This window comes from Sceloporus undulatus, chromosome 5 (genome assembly GCF_019175285.1).
Source record: "Sceloporus undulatus isolate JIND9_A2432 ecotype Alabama chromosome 5, SceUnd_v1.1, whole genome shotgun sequence".
Lineage (NCBI taxonomy): Eukaryota > Metazoa > Chordata > Lepidosauria > Squamata > Phrynosomatidae > Sceloporus > Sceloporus undulatus.
The window spans coordinates 39,840,211-39,856,897 of NC_056526.1; the positions used below are offsets into that span (position 1 = coordinate 39,840,211).

A 16,687-nucleotide genomic window follows, 5' to 3' on the forward strand; every position below is an offset into this window, starting at 1 on the left:
GGCCTGTATGAGCATTATAAATCAAACTCTAGGATTATAAAGCCAATTACGTCTGGAGAAGTCCTCTGCTATTTCACACTGAAGTATAATGTCATGCAATGTATTTCACTCAAGGAAACCTATTACAAATAAACAAAATGGGTTCAGGATCACTGAAGCCACTGGTATAGTAAATGCAAGATATTGTCTTGAACAGAAAAAAACAGTAACAGCTATTGTACCAATCCAAAGTACTGTGATATTATAAGATATACACTATTAGGGAACTTGAGATAAATCAAAAGAGAAGCAGGTAGTATTGATGTTATACTCACGGAGCAGAGGTGAGGTGATTATGAACACTTCGGCTTTCTTTAAACAGCATCCTGTAAAGAGAGATGGAAAAATGCTACTTGATGAAAGATAACAAAGGGAAACCTATCAGTGATTTCATCAGACCTAAATTCAGATAATTCAATTAACTATCACAGGCTGGAACATTTTGCTCAGAAATCATACTGAAGCTTGAAAAACTAATATTTTATTTCAGCAGGAACCATACCTAGCTTGCATCCAGCCTTTTGGCCAAAGTGGCTTCACCTCTGTCTCCATAAAGGTCTTGAGGTAATCTTCTGCAGACTGGGTTTTATTTGGCTCCAACTCATAACATCCAAGTTTTATTTTGATAAGGTTACATAGCAAAGCCCTGTTGGAAAAAACAGAAAGGATGAAGCAAAACAGTCATCAGTGTCCAAAGTTGTTAATGTGCATCTTCCATCTTTCTCATCAGGTAAATAATGTGCTGTAGTTCTGATTCATAAGGCCAGTTATTAAGAAGGTTCTTCAGGAAAGTCATTCTACTGTAGTTTTTAAGCAACTAACATAGTATTCTATACTATGTAAATGCATAGTCTTTGACAATTGTAACATTGCTTTTTTCCTCTATGACTCTGGTGTACTTCCACATTGTTCAAGAATCTTTCAAATAGTAGATCCAAACTCCAGAATTAGGATGACAAAACAGTAGGCACTGTTCAGTGGGGAGAGAAGGCAAGTATAGAAAGACACTTCATACATCTGAGTTAGCCTAGTGAAAAATCATCCTGCATCTTGGGTTAGCATTTTTTAGCTAAAATTATGTTAATGTTATATCCTCACATGTTTTGATTCTACTCAAAGCCTGCCTTACACAGGCTTTGAGTAGATGCCAAGAAAACAAACAAACACAGAAACATCAATCCTTTCATTATCAGTTATAATCTACAGCAGGTTACAGCTCATACAGGATACAAAATGTGCAGCCTGCTTGAAGTCCTCCAAACCCACTCGTGCAGCTTCTGGGTTTCTCCCAATCTTTCCTAGTGTTCTCCTAAAAAGAATAATTTTAATTGGTCAGTTTTTTATTTCTCTGACTTGCCAATGAATTTGGCAAAAACCTGTTTGCTACTCCTTTCTGCTGCATCCCCTCCTTTTCTTTCTCCATTGAGAATTCAAGGAGTATCTCCCCTGTCTATTACTGGAGGAGGAGGAGCAGGCATAAAGCTGCCAGCTCTGCTCAAAATGCCTTGCTTGCTCCTAGAGATCCTGACGCAAAGACACTGAAGGGGTTAATTGTGAATAGTTTTCCTGACCAGTGCCCCACCCCTCAGTGTCTTTGCTTCCAGGATTCTTGCAAGCAAGTAAGGCATATTGGGAAGAGGAGAGTGCCCCTGCCTCTTCTCTCTACTCTTCCCTCCATGGCCACCCAGAGACATTAAGAGGTGAGCAGCTTCTTCTCACATAGACAATGATCTTTTTACTTTGGTTTTTTTTCAATGGAAAAATGGCCGCAGTCCACCAATAGCTGGAAAGAGTTAAAACTGGCACTCTGTAGCCCTTGTTACATTAGACTATCCTGCAATAATTAAAAAAAGTATTCTACGGGACAGCAGTATCACACCTCACTGTCTCATCCCAGTGGAATTTCTTTCTTGGTCCTGCAATCCTCTTTCCTGGCTTTTCATCATCATCTTCCTCAGAGCCATTCTTGTCCTTCTCATCTTCTGCTTGCATTCTGCAACAAAAACAAGAATTATTTTGGAGGCAAGAATAGAAGTGTACTTACTTCCCCATCATTAATTTCCTACAAGAAAGATAATATACAAGTTGCTTACTTGTAAGTGATGCTTATGTTGCTGTTTGTGCAGTATCACATATGGGTTCTTTGCCTGCAAAATGCAAACTCCAGACACATTCCAGAACTCTAGCTAGAGTCTTAATGCTTATAGCTCCTCTCTTCAAAAGGAAATACTGTATCTGTGCATGTCTTACACACTTTCTCGGTTCATTTGGAAACACCATGAAAAGTACCACTATGAAAGGTACAAGATTCACCTTCAGCAGCCAAGATCTGGATTGTGAAACTGCATGGATGATTACTTGTAAATATGTACTCTGATTTTCTTCAAAGTCTGGGTGCTGTCCCACCCACATTGGTTAACCAATAACTTGTGAGGTGGTGCTGCATCCTCACATCATCAATAACAATGCAAAATAAAACAAAATAAAAATGTAATACACTGGTCAGCCAAAAGCTGCATCTGTGCACAACATTTTACAAAAATGGAGGGCATCAACTATATACAGTAGCAGTTTTACACAGGCTGGAAACAGAAATGCCTCCTGAAAATGGAGATGGTTACAATATTTCTAATGAAATGGCCCATGACACCATGCAGAATGGGCTGCCTATTTAGCTACTTATAACAATAATTGTGGCAACTAGTTACAGTGCTGGAAAAGATAAAGGACTCTAAAAATCCAACTTCACCTTACTCAGCCTTCCTGCAACTCAGGCTCTAATTAGGTTGTGACATGCCTTGGTGAACCCAGGCTATACAACTCAAGAACTCAAGGCTGGGAAAGGTTAAGCAAAAGACATGCCAATTTGTAGCAAAGATTTTCTGGTACAACTGCAACACTTTTTAAAACACAGCCACACTATCATAAGATTGCAGGAATGCACAGAGGAAAAACACAGAGTGAAATGACACCAGAAGAGGCTTTTTAAAAAAACCTAATACAGTACTTAGCCTGCTGTTAAGAATGTTCTGTGAACTGCTGCTAATTACAGTAATCAGAAGAGAGCTGAGATGAAAAATATTCATTCAAAAACTGGGGGGAAAAGTATTTAATTCACTAATAGCTGCTATTCCATGCTCCCACGTATTTTCCCACATAAATGGGAAAGTGAGCAATTGCTCAAAATCGTTTCACTTTCAACCCTGAATGCTTCTAAAGTTAAGAATTTTTAGTTAAAAGTGGGCTGTGATCTATTGGACTTTGATGATAGAAAACTGCACAAATAAAGATGCCCTGCAGATCCAAGGTATCTTGAACTGGGAGTCTCAATCATTACAAATATAGGATAAACTTATAATAACCATTATGACTTCAAACAAGAATTAGATAATTTAGAAAACTATATAGTAAACCTAGAGTCACAATTTACTTCAGCTTACTTTGTGATAGGGAACTTTAATGTCCAAATTGGGCTTAGTGATGAAACCCTGTTTTACTCCCAATTCTGTTTTTTTAACTACTAGTTTGTACTGATACAAAAAATGCATGCTTTCCTTTCAGTATTGGCTTTTTATCCATTCTTTGCAGAAGTTTTGATAAGGGCACAAATAAAAGTATCAGCAATTTTCAAAATCACAAGTATAATTAAGGCTCTGAGTCTAATACTGGATTAGTAAAGTGCTTGTCTTAAGTATGGGAGAATTTAATTTTGAGCTTTCCCTACCTTCAGAAAGAAGGAAGAGCCAAGAGCTAAAAATAGGCTATTAATTATGACAAAAAATAGAAGCAGAATAATAGAATCATAGTTGGAAGAGACCAGAAGGGCCACCCAGTCCAACCCCCCTGCCATGCAGGAATTCTACAGCAAAGCATCCCTGACAGATGGCCATCCATCCTGTTTAAAGACCTCCAAAGAAGGAGAGTCCACCACTCCAAGGCAATATCATATTCCACTGTCAAACAGCTATTACTGTCAGGAAGTTCTTCCTAATGTTTAAATGTGTAGTTTCCATCCATTGCTCTGGGTCCTAATCACTACAGCAGCAGAAAACAAGCTTGCTCCAGCCTCAATATGAAACCCCTTCAAACATTTAAAGAGGGCTATCATATCCCCTCTTAATCTTCTCTTCTCCAGACTAAACATGCCCAGTTCCCTAAGTCTTTCTTTATAGGGCATAGTTTCGTAAACCCTTCACCATTTTGGTCTCTGGGCATACTCCAGCTTGTCAACATGCTCTTAGAATTGTGGTGCCCAGAACTTGACACAATATTCCAGGTGAGGCCTGACTAAAGCAGAATAGAGTGGCACTATTATTTTCCTTCAACTAGACTATACTTCTATTGATGTAGCCTAGAATCGCATTGGATTTTTAGCTGCCCCATCACACTGATGACTCATGCTCAACTTGTGGTCTACTAAGACTCTTTCATCCCTTTTACATATAAGCCAGGTGTTCCCCAACCTACATCTGTGCATTTCATTTTTGCTGCATAAGTGTAGTATCTTACTTTTCTCCCTGGGAAATTAATTTTGTTAATTATAAACCAGCTTTCTAATCTATTAAGTTCATTTTGAATTTTGATCCTCTCCTCTAAGGCATTAGCTACTCCTCCTAATTTGGTGTCATCTGCAAATTTGATAAGCATGCCCTCTATCCTTTCATCCAAGTTGTTGATAAAGATGTTGAATAGCACTGGGCCCAGGACAGAATGCTCTAGCACCTCACTGGTCACTTCTCTCCAAGATGAAGAGGAGCCATTACTGAGCATCCTTTGGGTTTGGCTGGTCAACCAATTACAAATTCACCTAACAGTTGCATTGTCTAGCCCACATTTTACAAGCTTGTTTGCAAGAATATCAACGGGGACCTTGTCAAAAGCCTTATCAAATGAAATCAAGATATGCTATATTCACAGCATTCCCTGTGAATCCTAGTTACTAAAAATAAACTCTAATCAACAAAAATAAATGCTATCGTTCAAATATGCTCTGGTACGGGAATTAATCAGAGGAAGAGTATTCCCAAACTGTAGATTTAATATATCTAAACACATTTGTCTCTCTCTAAGTATGGCCTGCTTTCACAATTCAGATCTTCCAAGAACTTGGAATCTAATAAATTAGATTATGCAGTGATTTTTAAAAGAAACCTTCCAGATACCACAGTACTTTTTTTAAAAATGCATAATCTCATGACAAGCTGCTAGAAGGCTAAAAAAGGGACAGAGTTTTGAGAGAAGGGGTTGCAGGACGTTGGCCACAGGAAGGAGGCAGGGATCTAAGAGATACACTGGAACCTTATAAGGGGAATCAGTATGTAGAGAGATCTTGTGGAACCTTTGAGACTAACTGAAAGGAAGTAGTTGGCAGCATGAGCTTTCATAGACTTCGGTCTACTTCCTCAGATGTTTTCAAAAAGTGATGGAGAAACAAGAAGATAAATGTGTCCATATACTTGAAGAATGCAACAGTACATTGTCTCTTAACTCTTATACCCTCTTTTTCTGTCAGTCATCCCCCAAAAAGCAACCACACAAAGGTACAGAGGGCAGTAATTGTGCGCCTCCTTATTTTCATAGCTGCACTTTACTCTACAAATCTTTCACATTAGCAAAATACATCCTACTTGGCCTATGTACATACTTGGCATTCCTGGCTTGACTGTGTGCCTGGCAGTCTTCCTGGTATTTGAATAGTTGTTCAGGCATGACACAACTGACAGCCAATTTCAATTTTTGCAATGGTTCCTTCAAACGGTCATCCTGAAAAGACACAGTTATTAAAACAGTGATGCAAACAGTATAGATTTAGGAACCGCTTTTCAGAGGATGCCCAGTTTCTCCTTTCACTGAACCACCTCTCACTGATAACCTCAATTATATTGTAGCTTCTGAAACAACCTATAGTAGTCATGGTATCAAATTAGATTTTTCTTCTTCATCTAGAATAAAGTAGCCTAATACAGTGGCACTTCTTAACATTTTCCTCTAACAAACCTATAGCTCTCAGGGTTTGTTTGGGAAGACAAGTTATGTATGATATATTCTACCTTTCCAAGCAGCAAAAAAGCCACACACACTAAAATACATGCAAGAAGAAAGAAGAGAGAGCTACTGTACTGTAGCAATTTTAGCCTGGAGAAAAGAAGGTTAAGAAGTGATATGATAGCTCTGTTTAAATATTTGAAAGGATGTCATATTGAGGAGGGAGCTAGCTTGTTTTCTTCTGCTCCAGAAAACAGGACCCGGAACAATGGATGCAAACTCCAGAAAAAGAGATTCCACCTCAACATTAGGAGGAACTTCCTGACAGTAAGGGCTGTTCAACAGTGGAACACACTCCCTCGGAGAGTGGTGGGGTCTCCCTCCTTGGAGATCTTTAAGCAGAGGCTGGATGGCCATCTGTCGGGGATGCTTTGACTGAGATTTCCTGCATGGCAGGGGGTTGGACTGGGTGGCCCTTCTGGTTTCTTCCAACTCTACAATTCTATGATTCTATGAATTTGCTGGATTAGGACTTCGGAAGATCAGGTATTGAATCCCCTGCTCAGCCATGGTAACCCACAGGGTGACATGGAATAAGTTATAATTTCTCAGTTTCATTGGCAGAACCTCCTATGAATAAATCTTGCCAAGAAAACTGTATGATAGGTTTGTCTTAGGGTCACCATAAGTTGGAAGCAATGTAAGGGCAAACAAGAATAACAACAAATAATAGAGAAACAATTCAAAAGAGATCATAAATATTATCAAAACAACACTGTAAGTCTCCAAATACTTACCTGCACCTTACATTATACTAGGAAAGCTTAAAGTGTATCATTTGGTTTGTATAAAAATCTGAAAGATTGTAATACGGAAGATTTAGGAAATCTGTTTTCTTGGATTCAAATTACAAGAAAGGAGATTCTGACAAAAATACCAGGAAGAACATTTTTATGGCAGTAGGAAAAGACTACCCTGAAAGGTGATGGACTCTCCATAGTTGAAGATTTTTAAGCAAAGGTTAGATGGCTACCCTTCAGGGATGCTTTAGTTATTGATTATTGCACTGTCAAGGGACTGGACTTGATGACCGTTTTATGATTTCTTCCAACTTAATTATTCTAAGATGATCTAATTTCTATTTGAAGTAGAATAGTTTAGAAAGTATTTTCATATATAGCCTTGTTACAGCAGCAGCAGAAACTTGAAGAAAGAACATTAGTATTGGGCCTTGAGGGCTTAATTCCATAGGGAACTTGCTCTAACCCATCTTTTAATATGCATCTGCTGCAGGCACTTTTACCTGTAAATTGAGGTGCAGTTTCTTCAAACGCTTTATCAGTGTGTCCTTATTGCATGGCACAAAAGCCTCAAGGTGAGAGTATACTCCATTGCGGATTGCAGGATTCAATTCCTGTAACTGTAACTCAATACTGACAAATAGAAAACACATTCAAAATGAATGAGAAACAGCTAAACAAGACTTCTGCTTACTGACCATCTAATGAGTACTTAACATTTTAGTGAAACAGAGAAGTACTACGTTAAAATTTCCATTTTTCTGTATGAAAAATCTAACTGGATCAGGAGAAAGTGTTGGCTGCACTCATCTCTCAGGCCCTGGCTGTATAGTCAAAATAGATAAATACTTTTAGAATGGGTGGATGGAGGAGGAATTACACTGGCATACCACTGTTTTCATATCTTGTTCTTATTGATCCAGCTGCAATATAAATTGTAACTAATCCTCAACTGTTGTTATGTACTACATCTCTATCCTCATGCACTGTACTTCCTCCCCATTGTGAACAAAATTAAGATTGTAGCCTGTAAGTGCAGAGATATATTTTCTTATGCCAGTATATAAACTATAGCATAATAAATTCACTACAACTAGCTTATTTAATGTGTTAATCAATAACATAGAAATATAGACATATGAGATATCTTAAAATTCAAATAAGAGCAAAACCATACAACAAAGGTTCAAAACACACTGCAGAAATAATCCAGTTTGAGATCGCTTTAACTGCCCTGGCTCAGTACTAGGGAATCTTGGCAGCTGTAGTTTATTGTGGCACCGGAATTCTTTGACAGAGAAGGCTAAATGTCTCACAAAACTACAGTTCCCATAATTTTCTAGCATTGAGCCCAGGCAGTTAAAGTGGTTTCAAACTGGATTATTTCTTCAGTGTGTTTTGGACCATATATACACAAGAATTCTTGCCTATTGTATTCTTCCTTTTTGGTTTGAAATGTCTTCAGCAAATGAACATTTCTAATAAACTTTTTTATGAACCATATAAAGAATGCAGCCTGCTTGATTGGCTAGAAATGGCTAAGGGCAGTCGTCATCTCCCTAAGCTTAACATACTTCTCCAAAACAAGATGAGCACTTACTCAAGCAAGATATTATTCATGTCCTGTGTGAAGAATTTCTTTCTGCCTTCTTCATCAAAGAGCTTGGCAGCCTAGCAACAATAAAAACCAGATACTTTTAGCACACTTCAAACTTCCAATGTTCCTGTGATCCATAATTTATATATCCACCACTGAGTTACTCTTTATTGACTTGTAATTGTAAAACATGACCATAACAGTGCATAGAAAACTACTAGCATTTATGGTGTGCCAACTGTTTAATACAGAATGATACCATTTTTACTTTGTCTTCTAAAACAATTTCCACATGTGGTTTACTGAATGCTGGCCTAGTGTACGAGAACTATGATCCACTTGATGCAATTTAATACAAAAGTATCTACAAATCCTTGTTTATTTTATTTTAAAACACTTCTAGGTTTCTCAACTGTATAAAATGGCAATTGTGACCTGAGGTGGTTGAAACTTCAGTGAAGCAACAAAGCTAAGACTACCAAGTATATTTTCACCTTCTCTATACAGGGACTACTGCAAGTAGATTAAAATATGAACTGGTAAAGAAATTTACTGCATAGTGAAGTATATCAATATGTTCCCTGAAACGTATGTGCCACACAGATAAGAAGCAAAATACTGCTTATTTTTGGAACATCTGAGTATTTCAAGGCAAGTTGATATCTCTATGTCCATCCATAATAGATAACCAACAATAATTTTTAGGATCTGCTTTTTTTTAGCCTCTTGTAAGAAATATAAATAATTTTGGAGGTACCATATTTGCATATTCAACTCAAAGTGTGTTAACAAAGTGGAAGTGAATAGCATCAAATCGGCTTTGCCTATAATGTATCCACTGTAACCCTTAACTACAAAAAACAAACAAACAAAAAAACTGCTGGCTTTATATCTAACAATTTGGGTTGCAATAGTTCTTCACAACAGACAGCATAACTACAACACTCTTTACACTTACAACTCTAAGGTCTTCAACACGCTTTTCCAGTTGTGCTGGCAGACCATCTGGGAGGACAGGCACCTGTTTCAGTGTCAGGATCTCAGAGTTTTGGGAGGGCTGTGTGGCACTTCCATTCTCCCCTGATGGCTCAGACACTGGGCTACCATTGGAGGTACCATCAAGAAAGTTATCAAAGTCAATGTCTCCCAGCATCTCCAGGGCACTTTCAGCATCCTGTAGGAGTTCACGTTCATTTGTGCTGCCAAAAATTGAGAGAACTGGATCTGCGATGCTAAGATTCAAGTCAGACACATCATTTTCACCTGTGATGGGGGCAGCAGTGAGCTTATTAGGTATAGAAGTAGATGCTGTGGGATTAGGATCATCATCTTTCTTCTTAAACGCTTCTTTTTCTTTCTGAAATTTCCGGATCATAGCAGCTAGAGAAAAAGAATCCTTGTACAGCTTTTTCTTCTTCTTTTCTGACTTGTGTGAATTTAAGGCCATTACCCTGTGAACAAAACAAAACAAAACAGTTGGGCTGAATTAAATTAAATCTGTCCAACTTGGGAGTGCGGTCCACACAGTGACACCCTGGAAGAGGGATGGCACCTGTTCTGGTCCTCCTCCTGCGGGATGAGAAGAACCAAGCGGTCTCCTCCGGCCTTTGCTGTGCCACCGCCAGTCTCCTCATTAGAAGGATGGCATTGCTGCAGCAAAGGAAAAGGCTGAGTAGTGCCTTCCTGTCTTCGGTACAGTGGTGCCGGTCTCTTAAGGAGGCCGGTACCGGTGCAGCAAAAGAAAAGACCCACTCCCCCCAACAGCCCCTTTCTACACTAGGTGATACCAGGGGTAGGGACACCACTGGGTGACCATTGAGGTTTAGTTCCTGGACCCCCGTGGATGCCAAAATCTATGGATAATTAAGTCTCATTATATAAAATGGTATAGTAAAATGGTGTCCTTTATATAAAATGGCAAAATCAAGGTTTGCCTTTTGAAATTTATATATTTTTAAAATATTTTCAAGCTGTTGTTGAGTCCATGGATAAAAAATCTCTGGATATGGACAGCCAACTGTAATTTTATTTAAATAAATACAACAGTTTCACATGAACGTTGTAATAGTAATAATTCAGTATTTGCTCTTGACTCATTTACAACAGGTGAGTCTCTGAGAAATAAGAATTTAAAAACTTACCCTAGTTGCTTAGAAACTTTCATTTTCCGAGGCTTTTTGTCCTTATCTGATTCTTCATCTTTTCGTTTGCGTTTCTTCATGCCATGGTCCTCTTCATCCTTCAGTTTAGCCACCTAATAGTTGGCAGGGTGGGTGGAGAAAAGGGATGGTAAGAACTTCAACCATGAAATAATACTTCATCATAGAACTAAGAATGTAACAGTCATCTTGCAGGATCATATCATGGTTCATCTAATGTGATATTTGTTTTGATCAGCAAAATTCATTTGACGCCTTACAAGCAGGGTTTATTTATTTATACCCCGTTCTTCAGCCAGAAAGCCTCTCAGAGTGGCTTACCAATAGTTAATTAGACATTTCCCTGTCCTCAGGCTTATAATCTAAAAAAGACATGACACAAAAGGAGAAGGGAATTGCAGTTGGTAAGAGGAATGTCCAGCGGTTCTTCTCTCCCTCTGAGGCCTGGACCATGGCAGATGGACTGGAGGGAGGGTTCTTCTTCTTACTTTAGGCCAGGCCTGATGGAGATGGCCAGTCTTTCTCTCCCTCTGAGGCCAGATGATATCAGATATTCCTCATCTGTCTTCTATCCCCTTTCTACATTTTACTAGCTATCATTTGAGAAATTGTTAGGCACAGTTTGCTGGCTGATGATGTGTTATACAAGTGCTGCAGCATTTGTACCAACTTATTATCATCTTCATTCACAATTCAAAGTGTTGATCTTGACCTATAAAGATCTAAACAATGTGGTCCTGCATACCTGAGAAACTGACTGCCTTCTCTCCTTTTAACCATCACTGCTATTAAGCTCAAGTGGCAAGGTGTAACGGCTGTCCTTTGCATACGTAAGATTCTGGGTTTAACTCCTGGATTCTCTGATAAAAATGATCTCGGGGAGCATATGTAAAAGACCCCTGCCATCAAGAGTAGTAATTATGAGAAGTATGTATCCTTCCAAATGTTGTTAGATTGCAACTCAGCATTCCTCACCACTGGGTATGTGGCCTGAGATTACTGGAAACTGCATTTGAACAACATCTGGTGGGCCAGACCTGCACAACATAGGGCCCACAGGCCACTTGCACCGTCAAAGGATTTTGGGCACCCTGCAATGACTTCAAAGCTCCTCCACCGCCTGGCTTTCTCCCAGGAAAGAGACGGGCTGTGAAGGAGGATGAGGTCAGGCAAACACTTACCTCTCAAGGCTCCTCTGCCGTCCAGCTTTCTCCCGGGAAAGAACTGGGTTTTGGAGGAGAAGGAAAGGTGAACAGGTGCCTTCTAAGGCTCCTCCACAGCTGGCCTTTCTTCTGAGGAGAAGGCCAAGTTGTAAAGGAAGAGGAAAAGTGGGGACATCCTGAGCCTCCTCTGCAGCCAGGTTTCTCCCAGGAAAGAACCAGGCAGTGGAGGAAGTGGGAACATTTGTCCCTCATGGCTTTTCTGGCACTTGGCCTTCTCCTCAGGAGAAAGCCAGAAAAAAGAGGATGGGAATGGAATTAATAATAATAATTCTTCATCTATTTATTATTAATAATAATAATTAATCATTATTAATTAATGATTACAACTGTTTATTCATTAATTATACCTTTACTTGGAAAGTGAATTGCTAAAAACCTATTTGAGGCCTGAAATAGTTTGGCCTATTTTAATTTTGGCCCCTACCTCCTTGCCAAGTTGTGCAGGTCTGTGGTGGGCTGTTATTCCTCCCTTATATGGACCAATATAATGAATCAGTAGAAGCAACTGTTTATGCTAACTAAAGCATATTTCTATCATCTGTGCACCAGGTTTAAGATAGTAAAAATAAACAGCAGGGGTAGGCAAAATGTGGCCCCTGAACTACCCTTCTCTAGCTCCTGAAGCCCCCACCACCCAAAGCCTCCCTTGCAAAAAATATTTTAAAAGGCACAATTTCCAGGTTGTTTTTGCCTTAAAATTATTCAGAATCACTTCAAAATGCATAAAATACAGTATGTGAAAATACCCCACCCCTACAATTACCCCAGAATCTAATATTACCTCAAAATATCTGTTTTCTCCTGCAGTCACTCTCAATAGAGAGATGAATAAAGAGGCACCTTCACTTCCATTCATGATTTTGAGAAAGTATGCAGAATAAATACTTGCTTTATTCTGCAGTTACTTTCAAAATGCCAACAGGAAGAGATGTGCCTTCTCTTTTTGTCATCATTCTAAGAAGGTCTACAGAGGAAAACAGAAGTATTTGGACTTGCTGGTGTGTGTGGGAGGTGGTGGTGGACTGTAGGGGAGTCTGAGAAAAAAATGTCCATTGGTCTCCACATAGTTGCTTTCCCCAGGAATGTAGAGATGGCCAATTAATTTACACACATACACACACAACGGTTCATGTTATGAACATTTTTTACTCTTATATGATGACTGGAGTATTGCTTAATTAGTGATGTGCTTTACATCCTTTAAAGTAAACCTGCCACACATTTATAAACATTTTTCCAGAGAAAGCTTGATTACTCACTTTAGGTGGTCTGTGCTTTTTGCCTCCTGAAAAGTCTTCCTCTTCAGAGTCGGATGCTTGGCGGAACTGCAGAGTTCCAGTGTTTATATAAAACCCTCCATATTTAGTAGTCAAAGATGCAGGAACCAATTCATCATACTGAGAAGAGAAATCAAAGATTGAGGCTAAGAGATGGTTATCATTTTATTAATATAAAATAATGTATTTGCTATCCTGCAAAGCAGTAAACAGGATATTAAGCCAACCAAAAATGCTAATTCCACCAGGCCAATTGGGGGGGGGGGGGAGCTGCTGGCATTATGCAAAAAACAAGCAAATCTGAAAAACAAGTGGATAAAGATAATGCAATAACATAGCCTCCCGCTTCTGTCTTGAGACTGAATAACCAGGAGTGCTGCCACCACCACTGCCTCGAAGACAAAAGCGAGTGGCTGGAGGGCTCTATGGAGATCTCCTGTAATCACATCCCTTATATAAAATAAAATGATACAGTATTTGTGGGCTGCAAAGAAACATGGTTGGAGAAAGCAACTTGGATTTTGGGCTGTCCATCAATGCACAGGCTGCCATTGCTGCAGAGGCCATTCCTTCTGGGTTCTATCACCCACCATCTTGCTTACCTCCTCCAATCTGCCGCCCACTATCTTCTCTTGCTACTGAAACCAGCCAATCACTCTATTTTTCATGTTTATTAAAAAACAGGTTTTTAGAAATCTCATAATGTCTCTCTCCAGCCATGTCTCTCTGCAGTGTTCCATTTCTCATGTCTCTCTGCAAATACTACACTATTTTATTTTATACAAAGTATGTAATTACTATACAGGAAATCTCCTTTGAAGCAGTGGCAGTGACATACCTGGTCATGAATTCATGTCTATCTCCAGTCTCACATCCCTCTCCAGCCTCACAAATGTACATATTATGCTACTTGTGTTGTAACTCCAAAAGTTTTGGGTATTATAACATTTCAGAATTTTGGCTAAGGGAGATTGATCCTGTATTATAGAACATCATATGTTACTTTTTCCAAAAGTTAAAGTGGTTCACAGATAAATATAGATGTCTTAATTATTTTTTTCTTCACATGCATGATACAAACCCACATGTAGAATAAAAACTATCACAATAAATGTGAACCAAATGCAGCACAACATGCCAAATAATATCAGCCACATACAAGCTAAAATGAAAAGAGTCTGCAGTTCTTCCAAAAACCAGACAAAGAACAACTTCTGATTTCTGTGGACAAACTATTTCAAAGCCCAGAAGCCACACTGAAACTTCACCCTCCTAATCACCAAGGTACTAGCCTCTTGAAGAATGGGCTCAAGCAGGCTTGATATTTTTTTAAAAAATATGTTTTATGTTTAAATTCTACATTGTTTCATTGTATTTTAAGGGGGGTGAGTGGGTTGAGGGTTTGGTTTGTATATTTTAATCTTGTAAGCCACCTTGATTGCATTTTGTAGAGAGGCGGGATATAAATAAATTTTATATTATTATTATTATTATTATTATTATTACTATTATTATGCTTACTGTTACTAGTGTGGGGGCTGACGAAAGGAATTTCCCCTCTCTCCAGGATGGATTGTTTAAAACAACACTGTGAAGATTATCTGATATAGTTCCATCTCTAACATGAAGGCATCTGCACTGGCTAGCATCTGGAATGAAACCAAATGGGAATTCAATGTGCAGTGGCTCCTCCTACCTTGTGGATCTCAGATCCACGGCCTTCAATACCTGTGGAGGGGTGACCTATGTTATTTCCTATGCTCGCGCGCCTGGTGCGCACACCCCGGGGTCATGCACATAGGGGTGCTCTCTATTCAAGCCTATGAGGTTTGAATATGCACAAGCCTCCATTTTTGTGGGAGATCTGGAACAGATCCTTGTGAAAACGGAGGGCCAACCTTATACTGTTTTGAACTGGCAGAAGAGAAAGGGATACAAATATAACTCCTGGGGGAATGGCCTGGCAGAAGCCTCAAAACCTCTGCTTGTGCTCTCCCCCCACCCATTCCATCGGTCCCTCGCTCGGATGGCTCCTGGCAGGCGGTCGTGGAAACTGTTTTTACCTCTTTTGAACTTTGATCTGTCATAATTGTTTTTTATTAATTGTGATAAATTGCAGTTTTGATGTTTATTATGTTATATGGATTATGGTTTTGACATATCATAATTGCTATTTTTATGGTTTTTTCTATCAGGTATTATGTTATGTTTACATTTAATTTGCTTAATATTGTTTTGATGTGGACCTGTGCTGAGGGGTTGGGGAAAGGATTTTCTATTAACCTTGTTTGATTTGTAACGTTCTTATGTTTTCCTATTGATTGCCACTGTATTGATATTGCTTATTGTTATTGTTTGCTTTATATGGCTGGGAAGAAATTAGTTTGTTTTTTATTGTATTGTTATTGTACTTCCACTGTTGTTAGCCACCTGGATTCCTTGTTGATTGGGCAGAATATAATTTATTTATTTATTTATTTATTATTAACAAGATTTACTCACAGCCTCTGAATTATCAATAAAAGGATCAGTTTCATCATAGCCATAGCCTATGTCTATCAGATCTTGAAGACGATCTTTTCGATGCTTGTGAGTCTTTCCACCCTAGAACAAAAGATCTGTAATTTATAACATTTCAGAGTTCTAACCATAGTACTATAAAGTAAAAAAAAATAGGCACACAGAACAAAAGATCAAGGGCAAAACTTTTGACTTGACTTCAAAATTATTATGATAAAGTAGCATAACAATTACTGTTGTCAACCGCCCGGATTGGTTTGCCATAGGGCGGTATATAAATAAATATTATTATTATTATTATAACTGGACACAATTTAGCTATTTAATAACAGTTGGCAGTTGCACTGAAAACCTTGGATTCCTGCCTGGGGAACACCCTGTGTTTTTTTGTGGCGTGCTCCTCCTTGTCTATCCAGAGAATCAGCAATTCACGACAGGATTTATGAAGCAATATTAAAACAAGTTGGGATAAAATAGATTAAACAATATGACAAATCATCATGGTAGGACTGAATCAATTCAGCCATAAAATTCTACTAAGTAGAGTTATTTGATCATCTTGTGTTCATGATAGTGGTAATGCTCTAGATCAGCCTTTCTTAACCTAGGGTCTCCCAGATGTTGCTGACAATAAATTTTATCAGACCTGCACATCAGGCATACAGTTGTTCTGATACGTGCAATGCAACCAATGGGCCAGTCAAAACAAGTTATGGCCGCCTACTGCCTCCCTTTGAATTATGTGGTGGCCTTTTTTTTCTCTAGATCTTCATGCATATTATCTCTCAGTAACTGTGCAAATAACATGTGGATTGGAGGCAGGGAAGGAGGAAATACCATAGTTTAGAATGTCAATGGAGAAAATTTGCTATAACTGGGCCATCAGATCACAATACTTCCAGACCAACAGCAATATGCATAAGACCAGAGGAGTACTGGAGTTTTATGAGGTATTTCTCTGGACCCTCTTTCTACACACAAAGTAGAAGAAATGTGGCCAAACTTCTTCACAATATTATTTTGTAATCACTGGGCACATTCACATAAAATAAAATTCTAGAGAATCCAGAATTACCACTTGCATGAT

The 16,687-nt window shown here is 38.7% G+C and overlaps 1 protein-coding gene across 1 annotated transcript in view; it reads right to left on the bottom strand.

Annotated features, from left to right (window-relative positions):
* UBN2 (ubinuclein 2) overlaps positions 1–16,687 on the bottom strand; it is a 44,751-nt gene that overhangs the window by 17,713 nt on the left and 10,351 nt on the right. Inside the window, exons 3-13 of the mRNA XM_042467946.1 lie at positions 15,583–15,684; positions 13,063–13,200; positions 10,563–10,675; positions 9,380–9,872; positions 8,425–8,495; positions 7,328–7,457; positions 5,684–5,802; positions 1,919–2,032; positions 542–685; positions 315–365; positions 127–187 (exon numbers count right to left, since the gene is read on the bottom strand). Of these exons, the coding sequence (XP_042323880.1) occupies positions 127–187; positions 315–365; positions 542–685; positions 1,919–2,032; positions 5,684–5,802; positions 7,328–7,457; positions 8,425–8,495; positions 9,380–9,872; positions 10,563–10,675; positions 13,063–13,200; positions 15,583–15,684 (1,536 nt within the window). The remainder of the gene's footprint in view (positions 1–126; positions 188–314; positions 366–541; positions 686–1,918; positions 2,033–5,683; positions 5,803–7,327; positions 7,458–8,424; positions 8,496–9,379; positions 9,873–10,562; positions 10,676–13,062; positions 13,201–15,582; positions 15,685–16,687) is intronic.